The following is a 24,247-nucleotide window of genomic DNA, read 5'->3' on the forward strand; positions in this document are numbered from 1 at the left end:
CCAGGGATGCTGCCCCCACGTCCCAGTAACTACCCTGTGTGGAATCATCCTCTCATTTGCCTCAGGTTGTTTTTACCAGTAGGACAGGGACTTTTTGTGTATTGGGACAGTTGTTAATCACATGCATTGTTCAAGGGGATCAAGCAGTGGTTAAGGGGGAGGCCTATTGCTGGTGAAAGGCTGCTTGGTCCTTTTACTGTTGTAGATTGTTTGGAGATTGGAGATGCCCTGGAGCACTTTTCCGAAAACCACAAGCTTGGATCTTTGAGCCGGACCTGTGGTGTCGCATGATTAGTGTGCCATATGTCATGTGTGTGGCGGCTTGCCTTTAGGGAAACTTGCACTTTTCTAATGACAGTAAAGATGTCACAGCACAAATTTCATTTGTCATTTAATGTAGTTTCCATGTTTGAGGTTGAATTAAAAGAGCAGTGGCATTAATACATTGACCCACATACCCGCGTTCACCAAGTCAAAAGTCATTTTCCAAATATAGTCCTGAATCCACATGAGCAGAGCTTCAGCTGAGATGTGCTGGCACTGACCAGGGAATGTTTAGCCTCAGCTCAGCCAAATAACTTCTCATTTACAAATGTGCTTCCTTCTTTCCCTTTCTGCTTATCCTCTTTGTAGTAACTGGCAATGAGACTGGGCAAGGCATCACAGACAGGCAAACCTACACAACTATTGTCTGACTGAATGTTTTTTTTATTATGCTAAGGCCATGTGCTGTTCACTACTCACTGGACGCATTATTTTTATACTTAAACACTGGTTAATCAAGTTTCAAAGCCACATATCTGGAAAGGGATCAGGCACGTGAGTTTTACTGATGAAGTTTATTCGGATCATGAGGTCACAAGTCCGGCTGATCTCGTGCCATACATCTGTTTCAAAGACGTTTGGGTTTGGATCATGAGTGGGCATTCCTGATAACCAATTGACTGCTGTAGATGGTCAGCAAGTCAAGTGTTTATTTGACGTCATGTTGGTGGAAGCGTATGAGTTGCAGCAAGGTTGTCTGTGGCTGTATCCTGCAAAGACGGTTGTCAGTGTGTCGGATAAGGCACCATTCACTAATCTGCCTGTTGTTTTGTGAATTTAGATTTAGGTGAATACTGATATGTTGGTCTCAATAATGGGAACTATCTAGTAGTTATCTTGTGCATTAGCCTTGATTGAATTTAATTGGGGAGCTCTACTGGTTGTGGCAACATAAACTAGTTTGTATGCTGCTATTCTGAGGTCAGTGCCCAGCCCTATCAGAAAAAAGCTGTTGAATAGCATTTGGTGTACTTGGGGAAAATACCACCATTGAGTCCACTCATGCTGAGTGATTTTACTAATGGGTACCTTCAGCAGTTTTATCTACAGAAATGATAGTGAAGTGTGGGGAATGACGGCCCATGATCCTTATCTGACCTGAACTGCAGTGTGAACAGACATTGTGCAGACACCTCACCCCTATTAAGACATCCATTGCCTCCGTTTTAGTGCTGGCTCCATTGAACAAGTGGAGGTCTATGTTTGGATAACCACCACAGGGATCATTAATCCAGTTTAGCAACCCTCATGCTCTACAGGCTGTGTGTATTCATCAGGTATTGCTTGTGTTATATTATTTCAGAAGAAGGATTTAGGACCGGTGGAGATCTCTACGCCCCTTTTGGTGGCCTCATGTGTGCAAAGACGTAACCAGGTTCAATCATTTGTTCAAATGAAAATGAATCTGTTCTCAAAGTTAAAACTCCTGTCTTTGTCATTTACCAGTGGCAAGTCCTCCAGTCATTCATCCTTTTAAAATTGACCTTTTGTGTTCTAACTGTGTTACTTTTCCATAGAAAATGGCCTTTCCAGTTCTGGGGAAGTGCTGTAAGAGGATTCCCCCTGGGGAGAGATAACTAAAAGGGACTGCCATGGTTTTGTTCCTGTCGGCCCCTTCGCGGCCTGTTTCTCACACGGCCCACTGTCTCAGCCTTGTAGCCTCAGGAGTTCTGACATATGTTAACTTCTAGAGAAATCCTCAATAGTTATTATCACTGTTCAAGTGACAAAGGCAGAACAGGAGAATGTGTTCAGTTCAGAATCAGTTTTAAATAATGGCTTAAACGTTGGTTAACATTTGAGGGGCAGGTGTTACAGCTTTGATTCTGTTTGCACAGCACACACAGTAATGGTCCTTCATGGGTACAGCCCTTTATCAGAGTTATGATTTTTATCAGTTAACAGTATCAGTCTGCATTTGCCTGCATATCCAACGGTTCTTCTCCCTGTGCCAATGGAGGAGACCAAGCCCCACTCCTGCCAACCTGGGATAGACCTGTTTGCTTTTCATTCAAAATCGAAAATATGCATTGCAAATCTCCCTGATAATCTCAGCTTAGCAGGGCCTGTGAGCCTTTTGGCCCTGCTCTGCTATAAGAGCATTGTCCTGCGCAGTGTGACGTTGAAGCTGTGGGTGTAAAAGCGCCAATCTGAGGTGACACGGCGAGAGTAAATGCGGGTCACATGCTTCCTGACCTCACTTGCGGGGATGTGAAGCGCATGCACCTGTCCACGTCCACTAGGTTTTGAGCTTGCCTGTCGTTTTACTTAAAGACGAGGCGTTCAGTGTTGTGAAGTCTCAAATTGCTCCGGCAGCAGTTCTATGCTGGTGAAAGGAAAAAAAGAAGTGAATGGCTGTGTTAGTATTGCCCATCGAAGCACTGTTAATTCAGTTATGCTCAAATAACCACAGGACATGAGAGGAATGTAGTCAACGGGTGTTTTATTTTCGTACCAAGCTGCTCGGGGAACAAGCAGTCAAAACAAGTCACATTCGTCCTTTGTTGCGTCCAGGACCACCAGTTGCTTTTAACGGATTTAAAACGCTGAACCCAGTCGGAATGATGGTTCCCCCCGAGCTGACCAAATAAACACAAAGCTCTTTCATCCTGCCACCAGCTTACACTGTAATGGACTGCGATGTCATTATGATTATGAACTGATCTGTATACTTTTATGAACTGCTAACCACTTGTGGGTTATGCCGGGCAATTGGGAGTGTGCCAGATTGTTCTGAACATGTCCAGACTAGTTCATATTTTCCCCAGTCCTCCACAGAGACTGACTGAATTCCTGTCTGGTTGTTAACCCATTTTTTTTTTTATTATTCCAATCCTGTGGTTAAACTTTAACACAACTCTCTGACTTTCAATTTATTTAGTTTGCATTTTCCTGACATGGTGCTTGTATCACATTAGAGCTGCTGCTGTTCGTGGATTCCCGCTCTTGTGTTCACGTTTTCACTTGCCGTGAAATGCGTTTAAGTCTGCCAACTCTTGACTGGTTGCACAATTAAAGAGTGTTGATGGACACACGGCAGCATGTAATGGGCCTGATTAATGCTAACCCTAACCCCAGGCTCACCATCAGAAAGGCTTCATGTCGCCCAAGTACAAGGAAATATGAAATTGGTTGGAATTGACAAGGAAACTATAAAACATCTGGAAGATTAAACAAAGCTTTATTCCCTTTTTGTGGTCATTTGTATATTTGGTTTTCCGAAGCACACAAAGGCAGAGTCATACACCTGCGCCAGGTGTCAGTTTACATTTGGTTACATTTGAAAATCTCGTTGGGATTCCACAGAAAACTCCACAAACACATTTCAGTGAAGTCATATCATTAAGCTCACGGGTTAATATAGGTAAGCTGTGACTGATCCAACCTGACATGTTTTGTTGGAATTCGTTGTGAAGCCGTTTAAACTCACTGAACTTAAAATCAGCTGCTGGCTGCAATGTTGCCAGAGGCTAAAACACCAGCCAGTTTAAAATAAATAAAAAAAAAATTTGTTCCAGGGATCTCTCCTCAAATAGGTTGTACAAAGGACATTGGAGCGATATGTTGGTTTTGAATTTGTTTAAGCAGGGAGTGGCTGCTCCTGGACCAGGAGGTACGATTGTTGGAGATTCTATAGAATCCTCTCTTTTGTTTTTGTCAGTGTAGACACCTGGGAAAGCCTCCCTCCTGCCCTTAATCACCGTCTGTTTGTGGCACCCGACAGCACATTATTCACAGGAAATATGACTGTCCCTTTCTTAATATGTCACGGCTACAAGGGAGAACAACAGGTGCCCGGCGAGAATACAAACAAACCTCACCTGCGAATGGGGAGTGTGTGTTTGTGTGTGAGCATTAAAACAAAATCTAGGGACACGTCATTCACCAGCATCACCATCCATGTCCATGTGGCTGCGTCATTGTTGCCGTGTTCTGGCCTGCAGGTGAACCACTGTCGCTCACCACTACCTTTCATCGAAGATGACTCACCCTTCCCCCACCTGTGGTCTTCTCACAGCGGGGAGAACAGGATCAGCTGCCCACGGCCAGTTGTGTTGGTTGTGTTTGACACGTTTTATTTCCAAGTGTACATTACATTCGTTCCCCCTCTGTGATATTAAAAGGAATTAGTCACTGAAAAGCTTAGTGGAAAGTGAATGACTTGTTGCTTTAATGTAGTGAATGTCTTTATTATTATAAGGCCAGCACACGTTTGTTTTTTTAACTACTTTTACTTGTTCAGAGAGGATGGACAGACCAATGATACTCTCAGTCTTTTTGACCCTCTTCCCTGTTCCCATGCCCTTAAATCATATTCACATATTTGTATTTAGTTCACTCCTCCACTTTATCATCATCCAACTTCCCCTAACCTCTTCATGCCTAAAATGCAGACATAATCTGCAGAATCTGTCTTTTTGCCTTGTAGCTTGTATTTTTAACAAGATTTGAAGACTGATTTGCCCCGTGGGGGTTTCACAGCCATTATGCTCATGGGAAATCCACAACAGGAACAGAGAAAGTCAGCTGTCTGCCTGTCACGTGTGGTCATTTTGTAAAAGCCAAATAAAGCATTGTCGTACCACATGATATGACAACTGATGCAAAGTTTTTAGATTGCCGCGTCTACTTCAATCTTCCCATGGCGAACTAAATGAGTGGGGCTTATTTCCTCCACTAAACCTAGTTCATCTTTATTGTGGTTTCCATAGGTGGCTATTATGGTGTTGGTAAATTGGTCTGTAATCAGCATGCAGGGCCACCCTGCTTATGTACCATACATGTGATGGGATGAAACCACTAAAGAGTTCCCCTGTTTTTCTTCCTCAACCTGTTTGTGTCTCAGTGGCTGTGACTTTGAACCCAGGTTTCGGTTTGTTGGGGGATGCCACTTCTTAAAAGTGGTCATTTTCCATTCTTGTTTTTCCTTGTCTTTTTCTGACTCTGCCCTTTGTTCTTCCTCTTCTTGTCTCTTTCCCTCCATCTCCGTCTCTTTGCAACAACCCCCTTTAATTATAGTTTTGTCTTCGGCAAATGATGCACAGGCTGAAAGCGGAGCGAGTGTTTTAGATGTCCTGTTGACACACAAGCGGCACTGTCAGTTACACAACATCCCATCCTCGGCGGCGGCAGCATCTCCCAGCCCACACAGAGCGAATGTCATTTTTACTCTCTGGTTTCATTGGGGATAAAACCGGAAACTTCAAGACCACTCCTGAATTCCTGAAGCCTCCGCTCTAAGATTTCAAGACACAAAAAAAACTGTGACTATCTTGGGACACTCGTCAACAGGCGGAACCACAACAATATGAACATTGGAGGGGCCAGGAAAGACGGAAGATTGTGGTGGGTGTGGAGGCAGAAACAGGGCTGGGAAGACACGGTGGAGGGGGGAGATTGAGACATTTTTAGGGCTTTGTTGCTTTCTTATGAGGGTGTTGTGTTGCACTGTGACCGGGCGGAACACTGATTGGAAAGTGATGTGTCCTGAGAGGTGAATGCTCCAACCCCTGCCAGACCCCAAGGCTGTGGCCGCACTACTTGGACACTCTCCAACAATTCTTAAAAGACAAGAGGTTTAAAAGCAGTTTTATAAATCTGATCTGGTATATCAGAATACATCCCCCCCATAAATAAGTCGGTCTGCGTTTGCCCTACCACATATGAAGAAAGTTTGACAGGAGATAATTGTTCATTTTCACACCTCCTCGCTTTACTGTCGTGGTTGCTTCACTCACTAATGTGCCTGCAGCAGTTCTCTTCGTCATCTTGTTTTTTGCTGTTTGTTCTCATTCGTGCATGACCAGAAGTCATCGTGTATCAAGTCACGTGACGCATCGCTACCAAACATCACCTCTTAACCTCTCTTCGGTCGGTGTAAGACCGAGCCATTCGCTGCTTGAGAAATTCAGAAATTGGACGAGGCGCCAAACAATGTGCCTGAGGTTGTGTGCTGCTGTAGGTGAGGATTAACTGAATTTGGGGAGGGGGTAGGGGGACACTCCTAGTTGCCGGTGTGCTTCAACCACAGCAGCCCTGCAAACTTTGACCCCTTCTTCTCTCATCCGTCGTCATCCATCACTCTGTAAGAGACAGAGCTGCTTTTGTTTGCCTGTGGAAGGACTGGGCCTCAGCTGCTGTTTCTCTCACTTGGGAAGCCCACGTGGGACATGTCATTGACATTTTGTAGTTGTCCGTGTTTCAGATTAGGGTATGTGAACTGAAACACTCTTTGTTAGCTGGAGGAAGCAACGATAAGATTAAAACGTGGGTCACACGGGGTCGCAGACCGTTTGGCAGATGAGTGCAAGAGAAATTATCCTAACCCTGTCCAGTAAAATGCTGCATCACTAAATCCTGATTCAATAACGAGTAGTAAATTCACTACTAACGGCGTCAACGTTAACGCATGACGACTGACCGGAAAAAGACACGCGTGACACCGTGTTTACGGGACTCCCGATTGTTAAAATGAGTCTCTTAAGTAACGCTAAACTTTAAAAACGGAGGCACACATAAGCAGTGTACACTAGTTATTTGTGGCGCTGCTCTTTTCGTTTAATAAACAGACCACTCCAGTTTGACTGTAGGCACACTAATGGAGCTAACGGAGCTAACTGGAAGCGCGTTGTGCGTTAACCTAGTGCCCAGCACTAAAATGTTCTTAAACTGCAATAAACATAGATTTTTCCTAGCTAGTTTCGTTTGCCTTAGAATTTACCATAAAGGTAGATCATGTTTTGGTGTTGCAATTATTTTTATTTTAGCATTTTTCTCTAAATATAGGCAGCCGTACACCAACTACTTCGTTGGCAGAGACATTAGAAGACACTTGGCTGCATAATTGCAACAAGTCACACTGCAGTTAAATAATTACCTTAGCATTAAATTTAACTTGTTATATAAGCTATTTTCTGGGTAGTGAGGTATGTTTTTGTTTAGAAATGCAGTAAACATTTTATAGGGGACATTAAGATGTTCCATTTTCTTCTATAAAACCAGTGTTGGTGGAAAGGAAATAATGCATTTCGTGTTTCTTTTTCAGTGTCGGCGTCTCACTGTCTGGGTCTGTGGTTGCAGCACTACGTTTTAAATCTTTTGTTTATCACAAGTCCTATCATCGTGGCAATAGTCAACAGCATTTTCACTCGCTGTAAGAAAGCTGTAAGACTCTGTACTGTACACTGTCCCCAGCTCAGGACACAACACGCTGATTGAAGAGATGTAGAGCAGCATTGTGTAACTCCTATCCTGCTTTCCCATTGGAAGGGTTTGCCCACTGTGTGTACAGGCTTTGTTGTTGTCCTGTGAAGTCATGCATTATTAGAGGATAGCTTAGCAGTTGCCGAGAGGAGCTTTTTTCTTTCTTTCTTTCTAATTACAACACGGCCTGGTCCGGCCAGGAACCATTGTGCCCAAGTGCTGTGAATTCCCACAATAGTGCTGCTCAGGCGGAGAACAATGAGTCAAATTCCTGTCCATTCCCCACAGGTTCAGAGGCCAGGCTGACAAATAAAGACAGTGGAGTTACAGTGGCTTTGCCATTCTACACCCAGTAGCTCTCCCACTGGCCACCCCAGTGGGGATATTGTTTACGTGTGCCCATGTTTGTGTGAGTGTTTGTTTCAGGGTTGCCACAGCTCCCACGGGGAGTAAAGTGAGGGGTTGAAAATGGGGGAAGGAGCTTTTTTCGTTCGTTTTGTAAGAGGCGTAAGACTGATCACTTCTTTTTCTAATGTAATCAAAACTCTGAGAAAGAAAATTTGGCAACCGAAGGCTGCATTGAGGGCAGAACACTGAGCGTGTATAAGCTGTCATTGTCCAAACCTGTGTGCTGGTTTTTATTAGATTTATTTAATCGTTTTTATTTAGCTCCATAAAAATAACTCTTAAAGGCCTCCAACAGGGTCTAGTTCCACTTGTACTGTCCATGCTTGCTTTACCAGCTGTCCAGGAATATGGCTGCGTCTATGACTACACACACTCTGTGTACACTCGGACAGTTGTGTTGTTAACCTGTTTGACACATAATCACTGTTTGCTGAGTGGGAGATGTTGGGTGGTAAGAAAGACCTCACGGTGAACAGCAGGTGCCATACATCACCTGCTGCACTGTTTATTTATTGATCACCGACGCTGATTATTCAGATGGTATCTCTCATACTGGGAGCGGGTTATGTCTGGGAACAAAGGGCAAGTAGCAGTTCCTTGCCATAATTATTGCATTTGTTGTGTTTCAACCTTTCAAGGGTCAATTCTATTACAAATACTGCCTGAAACTATTAAAAAAAACTAAGCTTCATTCATAAATGAACTCTTACTCTCATATTGAGTCGATTCCTGAAATTTGGATTCCTTTCCCATTAATCTGTTGTTAAAAATGTTTGGCTTTGACCAATGTTTTTCCAGCTTAAAGGCTATGTGCGACCACAGTGTCGTGTGTCTTTGCCTCTGCTGCACAGTCACACCCACTTGCTCTGGTTTGAGGACATTTGCCAAGTGGTTCACAGAGGCCATTAAACTCCTCCAAATGTGTTTCATCCTGTGCAGGCTTTTGAAAAGCATTCACACAGTCCCCCCTCCTTCTGAAGTCACAATAATGTGACACTCTATCTCTTTTATTACTTTCTCTACCCTTAATGAAAATTGATAGTCTCACACACACATACACACACCCCAGAAGCCATTGATCAAGGCCCTATAAATGTTTTATAAGCCAAACTGTAGGGACACCCCTCTTTTATACAGAAGGTGTCAGTGGTTTAGTCCACAGGGACAGATTGCTGTGGTATGTTCCTCTGAGGGCCTCTAAATTCAAAGCATTTTGTCTCCCGACACATTTACTCCTTTCCTCAATCACCGTGACCATCAGAATAGGTGGAATCTTCCATTGACGCATGCAAACACACTTAGCAATTGTTCCGTTTCAAAGCAAATGCAGATCAGTTTGGACCCGAAAGGGACCTGACATTTCTAAACTCACTGAGGCCTGACTTCTTGGATGAGGGCTGGAAGATGAGGGGAGAAGACTGTGCTGAAAAGCAGCCCACAGGAAAGGAAAAGGCCCTTCATTCATCAAATATCCCCCCACTCACTCACTCACTCTCTATGTTGTTTCTTTCCAATGCTATTTTTCCATATCGACATTGTGCGGTTTTACAGCAACCTAATCTGAGAAACACACAGTGTAAGGCCCTGCACGTTATATTAAAAGCTGTAATGCACAACTCCCTTGTGGTCTTTGGAGTTTCTTCTTCTGTTTTTATTGAGTGTGGTGGCACCATTCCACAGGAAATGGCTTTTTAACGCAGCAGGATGTAGAGACTTTGTCCCTTCTGGGTCCAACTCTTTGTTTTCATCTATAATTGCATTAAGTGACTTGCACTGTGTTTGAATTTGTGTGTGTGTGTTGGTGTGAGCGCAGGCCAACACTCAGTCCCTTGCCTACAATCCAGAATGAATTCATCTGCCGGCTGCTGGCTAGTCAGTGGTTAACTTTGGAATTCTCTGAAGTCCAGCTCATGAATTAGCATACCAAGGAATGAGAAAAATCTAATAAACTTAACTGGAGTTGACTTGTGTTGCAGCTAATGTTTAACAAGTCATGATGGATTGTCCCCTAAGACTGAAAATGCTGTCATATGTGACCTCTGATGCCATTATGGAGTTTTAATCAGGTCCTTTGTAAGTAAAGGGCTAAAATATAGAATATCAAGCAATTATAAAACGTGTCAATTGGCTTCCATTCCATCCAACTTCTCTCACCCCAGAACTATTACCGTGTAACTTAAATTCACCCATAACTTAAAGCCTGAGAAAGTTTGATTGTCATTATTGTGTAATCACACCCTCAAACTCTGTTTGATTGACAGCAACCAACTGCCTTTAGATTCTGATTCAACTGTCGATGCAGCATGATCATGATCTTCATGAAGGGAGGATTCAACCTACTTAAAACATACTAACAATTTCTTCCAAAGCTTTATTTGTAAGATTCTGTTTTGTATCTGCTGTATTTCTTATTATTATTATTTGTGTTAGTTTAAGAATCAAATCTGTAACTGTTGGTTTTTAGGTGACGTGTAAATAACACGTTGAGTCAGTCGTGTTTACACATGCCGTGCAAACTTGTTTTGTCAGCGTTTCACTAGACACAAACACATACAGTGTCTCCTTCTTTTTCCCACCTCTTTGAAACGTATGCACAGACAAGAATGTCAAGCGAGCCAACTTGACCACAGATAATATCGAAAATGCAATGCATTTTATATGAATGCTGCTAAGTTACTTAGTCTAGCTTTAGTGACTTGAATGTTCAATTGAAAACAGATATGACCTCTGACATTGAGGTAATGTTTTGTCTGTGTTTGTGTATCTAAACCTAAAAGTAAAGAACATTTCCTAAGGATGTAGATTACGGCTCATTGGTGAAATTGTTGAAACTGCCTTGGTGGAGCTTTGCGCTATCCGAGTGCTTTCTCCAATTTGTTGTGTGTGTGTGTGTGTGTTGTGCAGCTGACAGGTTTTTCAGCGGAGCAGGGCACCGGGCCATGTCTCTGCAGCTGCCCCTTCTCTGTGCACTCTTTGACTGGGAGAATGATGGCATTAACTTCTGCACCCACAGCACGATGCGCGCATAAATACTCACAAAGGCTCGTTATTCGCACTGTTGTCTGGGGCCACTGGTTGAATGACCGGCGAGGGTCAGGACACGCAGCCTGCATGTTTGTGAGCTTGTTTAATGCGGCGTGTTGTACATAACTCATTCTATAGGATCAGGAGAGTTGTTGTAGTGCATAATACAATTATATATGTTGCAAAGCAGTTGGAGTTGACATAACTTTCCGACACTGCGACTTTCAAACAGAAAGGAGTAGACGCCCCTGACACACACACACAAATATAGCCCTCCATTGTTTAACCAGCCTAACAGTCTTAGAAGTCTCAACCGTTACTCTGTTTATAGTCTGTTGATCTAGCTAGGAGCCAAGATAGAGGACCCACCTGTTCCTTATCTCTGTGTCCACACACTCTCTCACACAATATCAGGCCAATTAGACTGGCAGATACAGTAATTGAGCTGATGTTAGGTCTGTGTTCATGTTTGAAATGGGAGCTCTTGACAATTGCAGTTGAAACACACCTTTCAGAAAAGTTAATGTTAAATGTTATTTGTCTAATGAATTCCCTTCTCATGTTTGTCTTTTTCCGTCTTTTTGCATATCCAGGTTTGGATGACAGCCTGCAGCATTATGTCAGCAACTTTGAGCGTGAGAAGATCAGCGGGGAACAGCTGCTGAAGATCACACATCAGGACCTGGAGGAGCTCGGCGTGGCCAGGATCGGACACCAGGAGCTGGTGCTGGAGGCTGTCGATCTGCTCTGCGCTCTGGTCAGTGGAGTCGATGTTTGCCGTACTGTGTCTCCAGGAAGGTTTTTGCAATGTCTTTACATCCTCCCGTCCCTGCCCCCCCCCCTCTCTTTCTGCCTGTGTCAACTTTCTGGTTCGGCAGCTAAAAGACCGTAGTGATGCATATGAGGGATCATCTTTCCACACACACAGCTCAGCAGGGTGTGGAGGCTCCATGACACATGAAGCTGCCTGAGGACATTGGGAAAAAAGAGTGTCATTTAAGCACCATTTCTACTAAGCGGTAGAGTTTGATGACGGTTTGATACCCACAATTATTTGCACAATAGGTATTCCTTATTGTCCCTTTTTGAGTACCTAGCACAGCGGTGGAGACACACTGGAGTCTGTTATGAATAACGTCAGCGTGCAGTAGTGTCGACTGTTTCTCTCTTTACTTTGGTGACTTTATCGGTGGGCTACACTAGTACGATGTCACACTGTTTACGTAGGTGTTGATGCTAGCTACCTCTTGGTGGAAATGCAGCTCTAGAGAAGAGAAGTGGACCAGTATTTGGCAGCTTGAAGCTGTGAAAGATGCAGTTTAGGGTTATGTAGTTATTAGTGACAGTTTGATTAGATTAGGACTCTTTCTTTCTCCCCCTCTTTAATGTAAAACTTCTCCTGTAGCCTCCGTCCATCCTCTTAAGTGAAATGACAGAAATGACGGTCACTTTCATGTCTTCTCCTCACAAAGTTCAGCTCTCATTAGTCGCTCCAGGAGCAAACCAACAGATGAACTGTCCGTCATCGCCGCTCTGAGAAGTACCGCCAACACAAATCACTCTCTCTGCCCTCGACTGGTGAAAGCGTGAAAAGCGCAATGAAAACCATCCATGCTTCAGCTGACGGAGAACCAGGTTTTTCAAGCAGATGGGATCGATTTGGAGTTTTATCGCATCCTGTGCCATAAACGTCCCAGATTGTGGTCGCCGTGTCAGCGTTTCTCTCTCTATGCTCGCTTACATTCATCTTTGAGGGCGCGGGTATTTTTACCCCGAAGAAACTTGAAAGCAAAATCTTTTGTCCACTTAACACAAGGCTGAATCTTCCGTTGAGACTAAGCTGACACCACAAGACAATACAGATTTAATTTGGGCCCGTTTAAATGGGTTTACTTGGATATTTAATGAAGCACGTACAGATCTGATCCTCTCACCTTGACCTAACTGTAATACTCACTCACCTGTTCCAAAACGGACACCTGGAAGCACTTTGGTGTCTTTTTTTGTTTTGATAGATTTACTCCATTGAATATATACCATAATGTACATCGTGTGGGCCATAACCTCTTTTACCATCCCAGTAATCAGGCCCAGATTTGTGCTCACCCCAAAAACCTTTACATCTCACATTACATTTTTCTCCTGGTTCACATAAATTTGCCTTCAAAAGTGCCTCCTCGGCTCTGTGATGTTATTTTAAGAAAATCCCTGCATGTGAATTCTATTCTATTCTCTTTCTTCATACATACTCTGTGTTTTTGTACTTGATAGTATTGTGCAATTTAGTAAGATACCTATCGGGTACATTGCACTGTCAGCATTACTTTATTCTTTAGAACTTGAGGTTAGGAATGTTGGACTCTCTGCAACCTTTCACCTCTGATTGAAGCTGTGTGGCAAAATGTTTTCTGTCCGTTTGGAGCTGCCCTATTAAGAATGAGTTCTCAGCCTTCCTCGTACCCCTTGGGAGGAAGTGGGGGCCCCCGATTCAATTAGCTTTAACTGTGGCAAGGTCACTGCTACTGCCAGGACCTCAGGCCACCACCACCAAAAAGAAAACCTCCCACTCGACTTGCACTATTTGCCCTGCCCCCACTACTTTGTCTCCCTTTGTCTTATTTACCTTTAGTCCAGACACTTCCTGCTGATACAGTCATCTGTTTTTGCCCTTGACTTAAATATCATTTCAATATTTAAATGTTTATGCAAGCACGCACAAAATAAAGACTTCACCTTCACGGAACCATTAACGTCCTGTTTGCCGATTTCGACCTAAATCATCATGATCAATGGCTTCACTTACAGCCCCACAGCACTTCAGGACGAATTTATACTCCTGCTTCTCGTTGACCCAACAGCTATCAGGACCAAAGTGCTGCCCTGGGACAAAGAAGGAACATTTCAATTAATTTTACTGGGAGGCTTTGATGCCTTCTGCAGAGTCAGTGTTGAAACCCAACACTTCCTTATTTGTTCTCAGACCCCAGTGGCGCACTCAAAGACAAGCACCTCGTGATAGTCCAACATGCATTTGAACATACAGTCGCAGAGCAGCTGTAAATGTACTTCACAATTGCCTCGGGTAGAATCTGTCCCAAGATATACTGCCGACGCTCATCTTAACATGGTTCTTTTTAGCAGATGCACACACAAGCACACTCTCTGTCCAGGCTATGTGCATCTTTTACAGTCCAGTCAGATCCATGTAATGCCTGAGGCAAGGGCAGTGATAACCAGTATCCATTTCCCCTTTAGACCCTTATATCATCAGTACATGGGCTCTCCAAAAAGCCTCAAGTATATATAAAAAAGCCTCTGTCATCTTGATTCTAGATTAACTCAAGTCTATTAAAAGGCACTGAAAAAATGTAAATTTGGCTTAAAAAATGTCTATTTTATTGGAACCACAGATTTTCACTGAGGCGTGGGTTTCAGTTCAGCTGGCAGTGTGTGGACAAAGGCTCGCTGGACATCTGTGGGCCAGTCAGAGCTGCTGTGACTGTGTGATTAGCCTGCTAATGAAAAAGCCAGTAGAGGCTTTTGATTTTTGAGAAATGCTCACAGTGGCTTTTTGAGCTAAAGTCTCACTTTTGGACTGCGTGAATGGCTGGATGAGAAAGCAAAACTATCAAATGACTTCCCTGCCTCTTTTCTTCCATTCATCCTCTGATCGTGTTTGATTCTGTTTTTATGGCGTTGACGTGAAGTGTGGCAGGGGGTAAGACTGCCTACAGCTACCGTTTGACTAACTCACACTGATTCCTTGGCCGCTGAAGTGAAATGATTTGTATGTTTTTGAGGCAGTAAAATAAACATATACACTAACCAGTTGCAGATTTTCTCAGTTTTTTGCCAAGCACATGCTTTTTTTTATATTAAGCTACTGTAACATTACATCACGCTGCAGCAGCATTGATGTCAGCTATGGGCAAGGCCACCCCTTTTCTGTTTACCTTAAAGCAGTTTTAAAACTGTTAAATAATCAAGACGAGACAAGATTTCAACTCTGTTTAAATTAAACTTCATTGGAAAAATGTATGACTTTAAAAGACACTCTTGAATTCATTCCAAATCGGAATGAAGTAGTTTCAAAGAGCTTACTATTCATATAAAATCAGTACATGTTATGGCTGGGGAAAGAAATAAAACCAAACGAATCACACGCACTTGGCGAGCATCAGTGGAGAAGAAGCAAACTCCTTTCCCCGCAGCAAGACATCTCTGGCAGAACCAGACTCGGAGATGTGCCCTATATAAGCATCGGCCGGTCGGAGTGAAAGGAAAAATGGGGGAGTCTAAAGATTTTTAGACAGGATTTAAATAAGGGTAGGGATGTAATTTGTCTGAAGTCAAGAGGGAGAGAGTTCCAAAGTGTTAGGGCTCTAATAGCAAACTCTATGGGATCCTTCTCATTCTAGATGTCACAGCTGGGTCCACTTTGACAGCTGGGCTGCACTTTTTGCACCTTTTGCATGAATAACCTATAAAGTGCAGGAATGCATGAGCAGGAAACAACCCAGGCTCAAGAATGCAAACTTTGCTCCGCTTGATAGGAGTCAGGTGATGGCACGTGTACAAATCCATAGAGGGGAATGTTCATGCCTGTTGCAAGTGCATGTAAATCACGTCTGTCAGAGGAAATATTACAGCCATTCATTACACAGGAAAAAACATGCTTTTGTCCTCGGGACAAGATTTAGACTGTAAAATTGCTTTCATTAAATAAGTTTGATTAGTTCGTTTTAAACTGTGTGTTCCTTTTTGCCTTTTCAGAACTATGGAGTGGAAACGGACAACTTAAAGAACCTGGTTGTCCGGATGAGAGCCGCCACCAACACTCTCCACATGGCCACGTGCGACAGGCGAAAAAGCCCGGCGTATGACGGCAGCACCTCGCGCAAGCCACCCAACGACTTCCTCACCTCGGTGGTGGAGCTCATCGGAGCTGCAAAGAGCCTCCTGGCTTGGCTCGACAGGTAATAAGACAAGTCACGACCACCTACCTGTACCTGTCATTTGATCACTGTTAAAGCAGGCAGATGTCGCTCTGTTTTACACGAATGTGTAATTTAACAGTACAGCATGTCAGTAAGGTGTCAGAGGTGAAATTAATCCTTCTTTGTTTGGATATGATGTCTCTATCCCGATGACCTGCTCTAAAACACATTATACAGTAAGAGCAGTGAAAATCAAGCATGTTGCCAGGAATACATTCTTAATATTGACCATTTTATTGATTTAATTATATTTGTTTAGTGCAGTTCACTTTCCCAATCATTTTTTTACACCTACCTCTCTTACCTTAAAAAATACATTTCAATAGTATATTGCAATGTTAAATCTTTCCAATACTGCCTTTTTAAAGCATAAATTCACATTTTACATGGTTTTATAGTGAAATGTTATAGTAAATATTCTTTTTTTGTTGTTAACTCTCTCTCATTTTAGTACTTCTCAGTGTTAAAATGTAAGTATGAGGTGCTAATATGTTGTATGTTGGCACATTTATGGCACACAGGCTATTTAAACAAAGCTTTAAATAGTGCTACAAATGAGTCATTTATTAGTGCACTAATCAAGGTTACATTCAATGCATTTACTGTGATTTTTATAGCTGCTTTCAGACATTATATTATGTAGCACGTGTTGGAATGACAGTCAACTCCTTGAATCCTTGAATATGAGAATAGAGCAGGAAACTCGACAGGAAATTCACAGCAGGTGGACAAGTTTCCTGCCTCCTGCGTGCCGGACCCAGGCACCACCCTTTACCAGATCTTTCCAGGAAAATGTCCTGCTTTTTGTGAAAGTGTTTGACTCCTGTTGTGTTCGTTCAATGTGATTGAAAAAACTCTAAAAAATGGTTTAGTCCTCTGCCCTTCCCACAGCAGCCTCCGCTGCTCTGCTCAAGGTTTACTCAGTTTTAATCTCATGTGCAGAGAGCACATGTTGATATGTTGGTTTAGGGCCTGGTGTTTGGGGAGCTATTTTAGAGTATGTGTGTTTTTAGATGGAGTCGGGGGTGGGGGGAGAAAAAAAAGGCACCAGAATGGTGACATTGTTGAATTACAACCAAGTCTGTGTCTGTGGCTAGTCACCCACACACAGTCATCAGAGAGAGGTTCACTGCATCTGCTGTGAAGCTCAGTATTCTCGCTGACTCCACGTTATTGCACCGTTATATATATCCAGTTTCTCCTTTTTATGAGCTAAGGATGTGATTAATATCGTTTTTTTATATACATAGATACTGAAATTGAGTGAAACAAAGTTCAACACAGCTCCACAGTCCATCACTGGACCCTAATGTTCTCTCTTTCCCTCTTTTGTCCGCTCGCAGGACGCCTCTTACAGGGATCAGTGACTTCACAGCCACCAAGAACAAGATCATTCAGCTGTGCCTGGAGCTCACCACCACAGTTCAACAGGTCTGCACGCTATTTAGTTCAACAGCACACATGTAGACAGCCCCAGGGAAACACACACACACATGCAGACATATACACACACACACAAAAAAACAGCTTTTTCCACCACTGAGCTCGGGGGCAGAGACATGCGGGATAAAGTGTAGGAGAAGAGAGTTATGGGAAATGTGGTCTGGCAGCACGGCGTAAAACCTGAAGCCAGAAGTCTGAGCACATTATTGCATATGCTGTTGTTTTTCTTGGGTTATTTTCCTCCCCCATGCTTTTTAATAAGGAAGACCCCCTTAGTGCTGGGGCACTTAATGGTTAACGTCGCCTTTTTTGTGTCTCCGTTTTCATAAAATACCCGCTGGTGCTCTTTTAACGGTGGCTGCCAACATTCCCCAGGCTGGCTGCCGTTCTCCCTCAGCCATGTGGTTTCTGTTTTTTTGCCTCTCCAAGATGCTCGCAGTGGGAGACCAAACTGTCTGAGAAGCACTTCCTGCGTGTAGGTTTTAACGCCGCAATGAGGAGGTGGTCCATCTGACTGCCAGATAGATCACTAACAGTTAAAGCAGAGCATCAGCAAACATCCACTATAGAGTATTTCAAAGTTTGCTGCAGACAGTTGCTGCAGCATTGCATCATGGCTGAGTTGGGTATTTCTTTCGTCAGTTTTACTCGACCGGTAGATATTTCTTCTTTTTTTTTCTTTCTTTAAAAGGCAGCTGGTGAGTGGCTTTTCCTGTAGAATTAAATCCTCCAGTTTTTATATACAGTTTTCGTCTCACCAAAGGCTTTTGTCGTAAGCGCAACTCATTTTACACGGCCAGTGAAAGTGGCTGGTCCGACCACAGGTGTCATTTGGTAGAGGCTTATTACATCAAAATAAATTCCTTTCCCAGAGTGCCTGTTTCCTCGCTAGAGTCTGGGATTTCACCACCTCTGGTGATTTACTGTGGGTGTCTCGGTCATGGTCGTCCAGCCGAGTGTGGGGTATACATTTCCCACACTGCCATGTGAGATAGGGAGGTTACGGTGGAGGATAAACAATCGTGAGGTGCTGAAAGAGTCTTGTATAGCTGGAGTGATTCGTTTCCTCGTGCAGCTGGAGAAGATATGAAGTTTGGTCCCTTATTAGTTTTAAATCAACTCATAGAATACTATAAACCTGCAAAATCACAGAGAGAGGCTTTCTAAAGTATTTGAACTTTCACATAAAGTCACAAGACTATTGACCTTTTTTAATTAAACCAGCCGGACCCCCTTCTTTGTTTTTTAATAAGAAGCAGGCAAGCACATGAGCTACTGGTTAATATAGTAGGTTGCAGAGGAGACTGCCACAGTGATTAATTTAATGAAGAGGGGGGAGGGGCGGCACAAGGTTCACTCGACTTGTTCATGAACTTCAGACAAATATTAGGGCTTTTCAGATCGCACAATTGTGCAAAGTGTTCGGCATGAATGAAGCCTGTGTCTACACACAATGGGACGCTGCAATAAAACCCTAGACACATCACAAATCTTGGCCGTCGCGTCTCTATTGAGGTCAGCCTCTTTCAAAGAATACATATTTCATTGATCTCCTTGTGGCGTTTGTCTGTGTCTCAATGATTCCATAATTTTTGGATGAGACATCTTTGTTTTCCTCTGTTAATTGTGAAGGGACAGATATTCCATTATGTAGGCTAAACATGTCTCTATAATAATAATGTTTTAGTTCTGGGCACGTTAATGGCTTCAACCTTAGCGTTTCCAAGCGTGACGTCACGTTTACGTGCCGCGGCACCGGAGTCCAGGCACCGTTTACCAGTTAGCTCCGTTAGCTGCGTTAGCACCATTAGCACATCTATAGTCGAACTGGAGTGGTCTGTTTATTAAACGAAAAAGAGCAGCGCTACAAATAACCAGCGTACCTGTGTACTGCGTATGCTTGCCTCTGTTTTTAAACTTTAGCGTTACTTCAGAGACTCATTTTAACATTCGGGAATCACGTAAACATGACGTCACGCAAGTCTTTTTCCGGTCAGATGTCATGTAAACGTGTCATGTGAAAGTGCGTACTATAATATTTGCATCATTTATTGTTACAATAGGAAAAAGAGGGTGTTCGAGGACCAGGTATATGCACATATTCCTCTCCAGGTTAAAGGCAGCTTGTCTCTTGGCTCCTGCGCTGTACTACTTCATTACTCAACCATGTAAATCCACCCTGGTGGAAGATCAAAGGCCCTGGAAGCAGCACACACACACACACGGTCATCTGATCCGCACTGGCTGTGAGATCCAGTTCATAACATGCCGGATCAGTACACCCAGGGAATTGTCCCTCAACCTGTCTCGGTGCTTGGTTGTGATCTGGCTCCAGTCTAGTATAAGGACTCTGGTTTTTGACAAAAGATACGGGATTATTTTTCCACATCACAAAGCAGCATCTCTGAAGGATTATCTGCGATATTATTTTCACATGATTTGACGAAGCGACTCTCAAACAAGAGAAACCTTGTGGAAACGTTGGTTGCTCGACGCAGAACGAGCCAAGTCGTATCCTCTAAACATTGAAAATATGTATTTTTAGCTCATCCCCGTGGGCTCAGTCCACAGTCAAGTCATCCAAACACTGAAATATGTAGTTGCCTGTCGATGCACACAAAACCTAATTCACCCTGAAACCACCATGTGTTTTTGGCTTTAACGTTAAATTACAAATTATTTTCCTGCTTGAAGTTTTCATTTTCAAGTAAAGCAAATATGGAAAAGTTATATCTGTATTAAAAGAGCTTTGTCCTTCAATTAAGCGCTCAAACATAGACTAAAGAGAAGCTTTTATGGGAAGTCATCACTCATGGCCTCAGACATTCATGCAAATCGTGTCATTATATACAAACCAACAGCAGGATAAACAAAGTGCATTTGAAAATAAAAGACGCTTGATTTTAGTGCAGTGGAATGTGCCAGCTATGGAAACATGGAAGAACTTGCTCGACATCGCATTTGATGCGCGCTCAATGGACTCACAAAGAGCAACAGAGCAGGCTTTGTACAGACGGCACAGGCATATGCACGCCCCTGACAATGTGAGGGCCACAACACCAGTTTCCCTTTTATTTATCGTCACAAAGGCTTGTGGCTTGTGAGGGCCCTCCAGAAATAAGAGGGCTTTTTTTTCCCTTTGTTCTCAGAAACATTTCACCTGTGTTTTGATGGATGGCTTCTCTTGGGCTTTTCCAAACACTAACAAAAATACACTCACCGTAGACTGCCCCTTGGCCCCTTTTACCGCCAACAACACAGTTGTCAGGGGGGAGTCTGTTGCCTCAGCTGTAGTCTGATGGTGGTCACTCTCCCAGGCTGACCTTGCACATTTTTTTTATCAGCCCATCATTTCCAACAACTAAGACCACAGCTACTGTCCGAGTTTTATTCCATGTTTTCCCACCATTATGACGGTTCATATGGTATTTAAGCTCCGGTATATTTTACTGAACCACACCGGGCATTATGCAATTACAGCATCCCCAGAATTCAGGCAAAGAGGTAATTTAAAAACTAAAAGCTGTTTATTTGTGGCTCTTCTCCATTTTTCTCAGTTCTATATCTGGAATGCTGATTGCATCGTATTTACCCGACCCCTATACTTTTTCTCTGCATAGCCATTGAATAACCTCCTCCCTGTTGTTTACTACTCTCTGGTCTAATCTGTCATCACTTTCTTATGTGCAACAGGATTGCAGTGTTTACGAGATGGAAGAGAAGATCCTGGAGGTTGTAAGTACACCGTATATCTTCTTTGTTTGCCAAATATAAACTGAAGGCAGACCTTGGATTTCTTATGTAGTTGTATAGGTTAATGTCATTTTACATAAAGCTGCTAATACGCCCCGGCCATCAGTCAGTGTTTCCTGTTTCTGACGCTCTCCAGACTTCTTAGGTGGACACTGGGCTTCCTTTAGCACTTTGTCTCTCTCTCTCTCTCAGGCAACACATGTGACTCCCACAGTAGAGCAGATGATCTCCGTGTAATGCCGAGATCAGTGTACACATTAGCAGCACAATTATAACCTGTCGCCCCAGGAAAATCAGTCCTTTTATCCCGAGTCATGTGTCATAGTGAACTGGAAAGTACAGTCCACATGGACTGCAGGACAGGTGTGAAATAAGGTGGATGACACCATTTACATCACATTGGAACCTCGCAGACCTTTGCACACTCAGATGTGGATAGTATGCCCAACCCCCTAGGCTTCTCCACAACGAGTATCATAAACACGGCTTTGGAAGTCATTGTTTGTTTACAGTCTTGCGGTCCCATGGCCCAGAGCCATTCCAATGTCATTATCTCAGACGATGTTTGGGTCTGTTGGTCAACTCGTGGCACAAGTCTATGGCCCTGATCGTCGCATCTGACTCGGTGGCCATAGTATGAGACAAAAAGATCATGTAGCCTTCCTCACCTTTTGTTAACTTTCAGCCTGTGCTGCATTTTGTTTTGCTCCGGTTTCTGAGTTCTTCCACTTAAAATGTTAAAAGTGTCCAAAACAAAACACGTGCCACCGTGTTAAGATCCTTCTAATGATGACAAATGTGAAGTTTTCGTTCTAAAACAAGCAAGGGCGGTGTGCACAAGACTGATTTTAGTGCTTTATTATGTGTGCATGAGTGCACTAATGGTGCCCTTTAGCCCTTTAAACCTGCTCTAAACATGAACAAACACACTCAGAGGCAAACACGACAACAAACTGATGACGGATGAGAGCTTTATGTTACCGTGTTCAGGAGAAGCAGCAGTGTGACCCGACTTGTTCGAACCTGTAAAGCACACAATGCATGTGCAGCTCATTAAAAACGCCGTCAGAGGAGTTAAAGCGCCAGTTATGATCAAAGCGAGACGTTAATCTGAGTCTTGTGCTTCTTGTTTTTCCCTCATGAGAGTGTTGTGTTTTTGTCTGTTCCTCTGCAGTCCAAGATTCTGAACAGCATCTGTGATCAGACTGTGAGAACCACCTCTGATCCCCTGATGAGCCAGTCGGCCTGTTTGGACGAAGTCCAGCTGACCAATATCAAACCAGGAGAGGGTTTGGTAAGGCATAACTTTTTTTCCCCCAGTCCTAATCTGGCTGAATGCTTCTTGGCTTTGCCCACTAGGAATGCTTGTAATGTGTGTCAAAGCATGACCCTCACATGCTCTCGTCTAAACCTGGGAATATTGTGTTATTTTTAGGGGATGTACATCAAGTCCACATACGATGGATTACACGTCATCACAGGAACCACAGAGCATGTAAGTTTCAATCAATATACAACAATATATTCAGCCTCTATCTTTGAATTTATTTCATTACAGCAAAAACAGACAGAATCCAAAGCCATTTTCATAGATAAACTCTACAAATATTTAGATCGACCAGGTTTAGAGCTGCAAATAACGATTATTTTTATTATTTTTATAATCGTTTGGTGCATTAAATGTCCATAATTGGTTGATCATTGTTTGTCAAACCTGGAAATGACGTTGTTCTCAAATGTCTTTTTTCGTCCACAAACCAAAATGATTCAGTTTTAATCATTCTCTGTTATATAGAGCAAAGAAACTAAGAAAATATTCACATTTAAGAAGCTAAAACGATCAGAAATCTTATTTTAATCATGAAAAAAATCTTCAAATCGCACTAAACGGAAAGAAATTTTCCATATTTTGTGAAAAAAAAAAAAAAGGATTCTCATCCTCCTCCATCTTCCTCCAATAATACTGGGGTATTACTGAGTTAAGAATTACTCATCTATAAAGGGACTTGTTCCTTTTCTCACTTTTACTACCTACTTACGATGGCAAGCACCAGCGACCACAAACAGAAGTCCTACCTTTTCCCGGCCAACACTGAGACAACCGGTCTGTGACTCATGCCGCAGCATCACTGCCACGGTTGGATCTTCACGCATCCGGCTGTTGGTTGTGATTCAGGACCTGAATCATCGGCGTTAATCACCAGTTGATCTCGTGTGACATCTGTGTGACACGAGGATGAATTGAATTGATATTCATCGAAGAGGTTTTTTTCTCACGAGATGGAACTTTTGAATTTATTAAGAGTGAAGTAGCTTCTAATTTACGACACGGTTTTGTCAGGGGAAAAAAACTGTGCTGGCTGTAAATGTTGTCTGTCAGGATTTGAAGTCATAAGTGTGTGTTTGTTGTTTAGTCGCCTGCAGACCTGAGCAGGAAGATACATGCAGGTGATGAAGTGATCCAGGTTAACCAGCAGACAGTGGTGAGAACCCCATTATTTTTCTTTTTTTCTTTTTTTGGAAGTAGTAGTGATTGTTTTACAAAAACATTTTTATTTAAATTGTCTTTTTATCTTCCTGTCAAACAGGTGGGCTGGCAGCTGAAAAACCTGGTCATTAAACTGAGGGAGGACCCCAAAGGCGTGGTGCTTCTCCTTAAGAAGAGGCCCTCAGGCACGACAGGTTTCACCCCTGCCCCGCTCAAAAACATGCGCTGGAAACCTCCCGTGCCTCAGGTACATATACATATACATACACATGCACACATTTCCTCCTCTCGTCCTCGAAACATCAGCAAAAGCCTTTGTCATTGTCAACCAATTATCCAATTTTTAAGGGAGTTGGTTCCTTAAAGGACAAGTTCAGGCATGTGTCGTAGAGCCACCCTGAAAACACTGCTGCGTTAGAGGGGAACAAACAATCTCATGATGTCATTCAGCCGAGGAGATAAAGCTGCCAGCTTATAGAGTTAGTCTGGTTCGACTGTACCTGGGTTATTATCAACAAGTGGTTGAGATGTTGCCAAGAAAAGAAGATACTGGGACTTTTGAAAATGAGGAAAACAGCTATTGTTTGAAAAAGAATCAAGAGCAGCT

General features: G+C 43.0%; 1 protein-coding gene across 1 annotated transcript in view; it reads left to right on the forward strand.

The window, feature by feature from the left end:
* The window catches only part of cnksr3 (cnksr family member 3), a 45,983-nt gene that overhangs the window by 2,765 nt on the left and 18,971 nt on the right, over positions 1-24,247 (forward strand). Inside the window, exons 2-9 of the mRNA XM_083907870.1 lie at positions 11,553-11,716; positions 15,733-15,935; positions 17,300-17,387; positions 21,093-21,134; positions 22,327-22,446; positions 22,588-22,647; positions 23,567-23,635; positions 23,741-23,887. Of these exons, the coding sequence (XP_083763996.1) occupies positions 11,553-11,716; positions 15,733-15,935; positions 17,300-17,387; positions 21,093-21,134; positions 22,327-22,446; positions 22,588-22,647; positions 23,567-23,635; positions 23,741-23,887 (893 nt within the window). The remainder of the gene's footprint in view (positions 1-11,552; positions 11,717-15,732; positions 15,936-17,299; positions 17,388-21,092; positions 21,135-22,326; positions 22,447-22,587; positions 22,648-23,566; positions 23,636-23,740; positions 23,888-24,247) is intronic.

The sequence above is a fragment of the Microchirus variegatus genome, assembly GCF_963457635.1.
Source record: "Microchirus variegatus genome assembly, chromosome: 21".
Lineage (NCBI taxonomy): Eukaryota > Metazoa > Chordata > Actinopteri > Pleuronectiformes > Soleidae > Microchirus > Microchirus variegatus.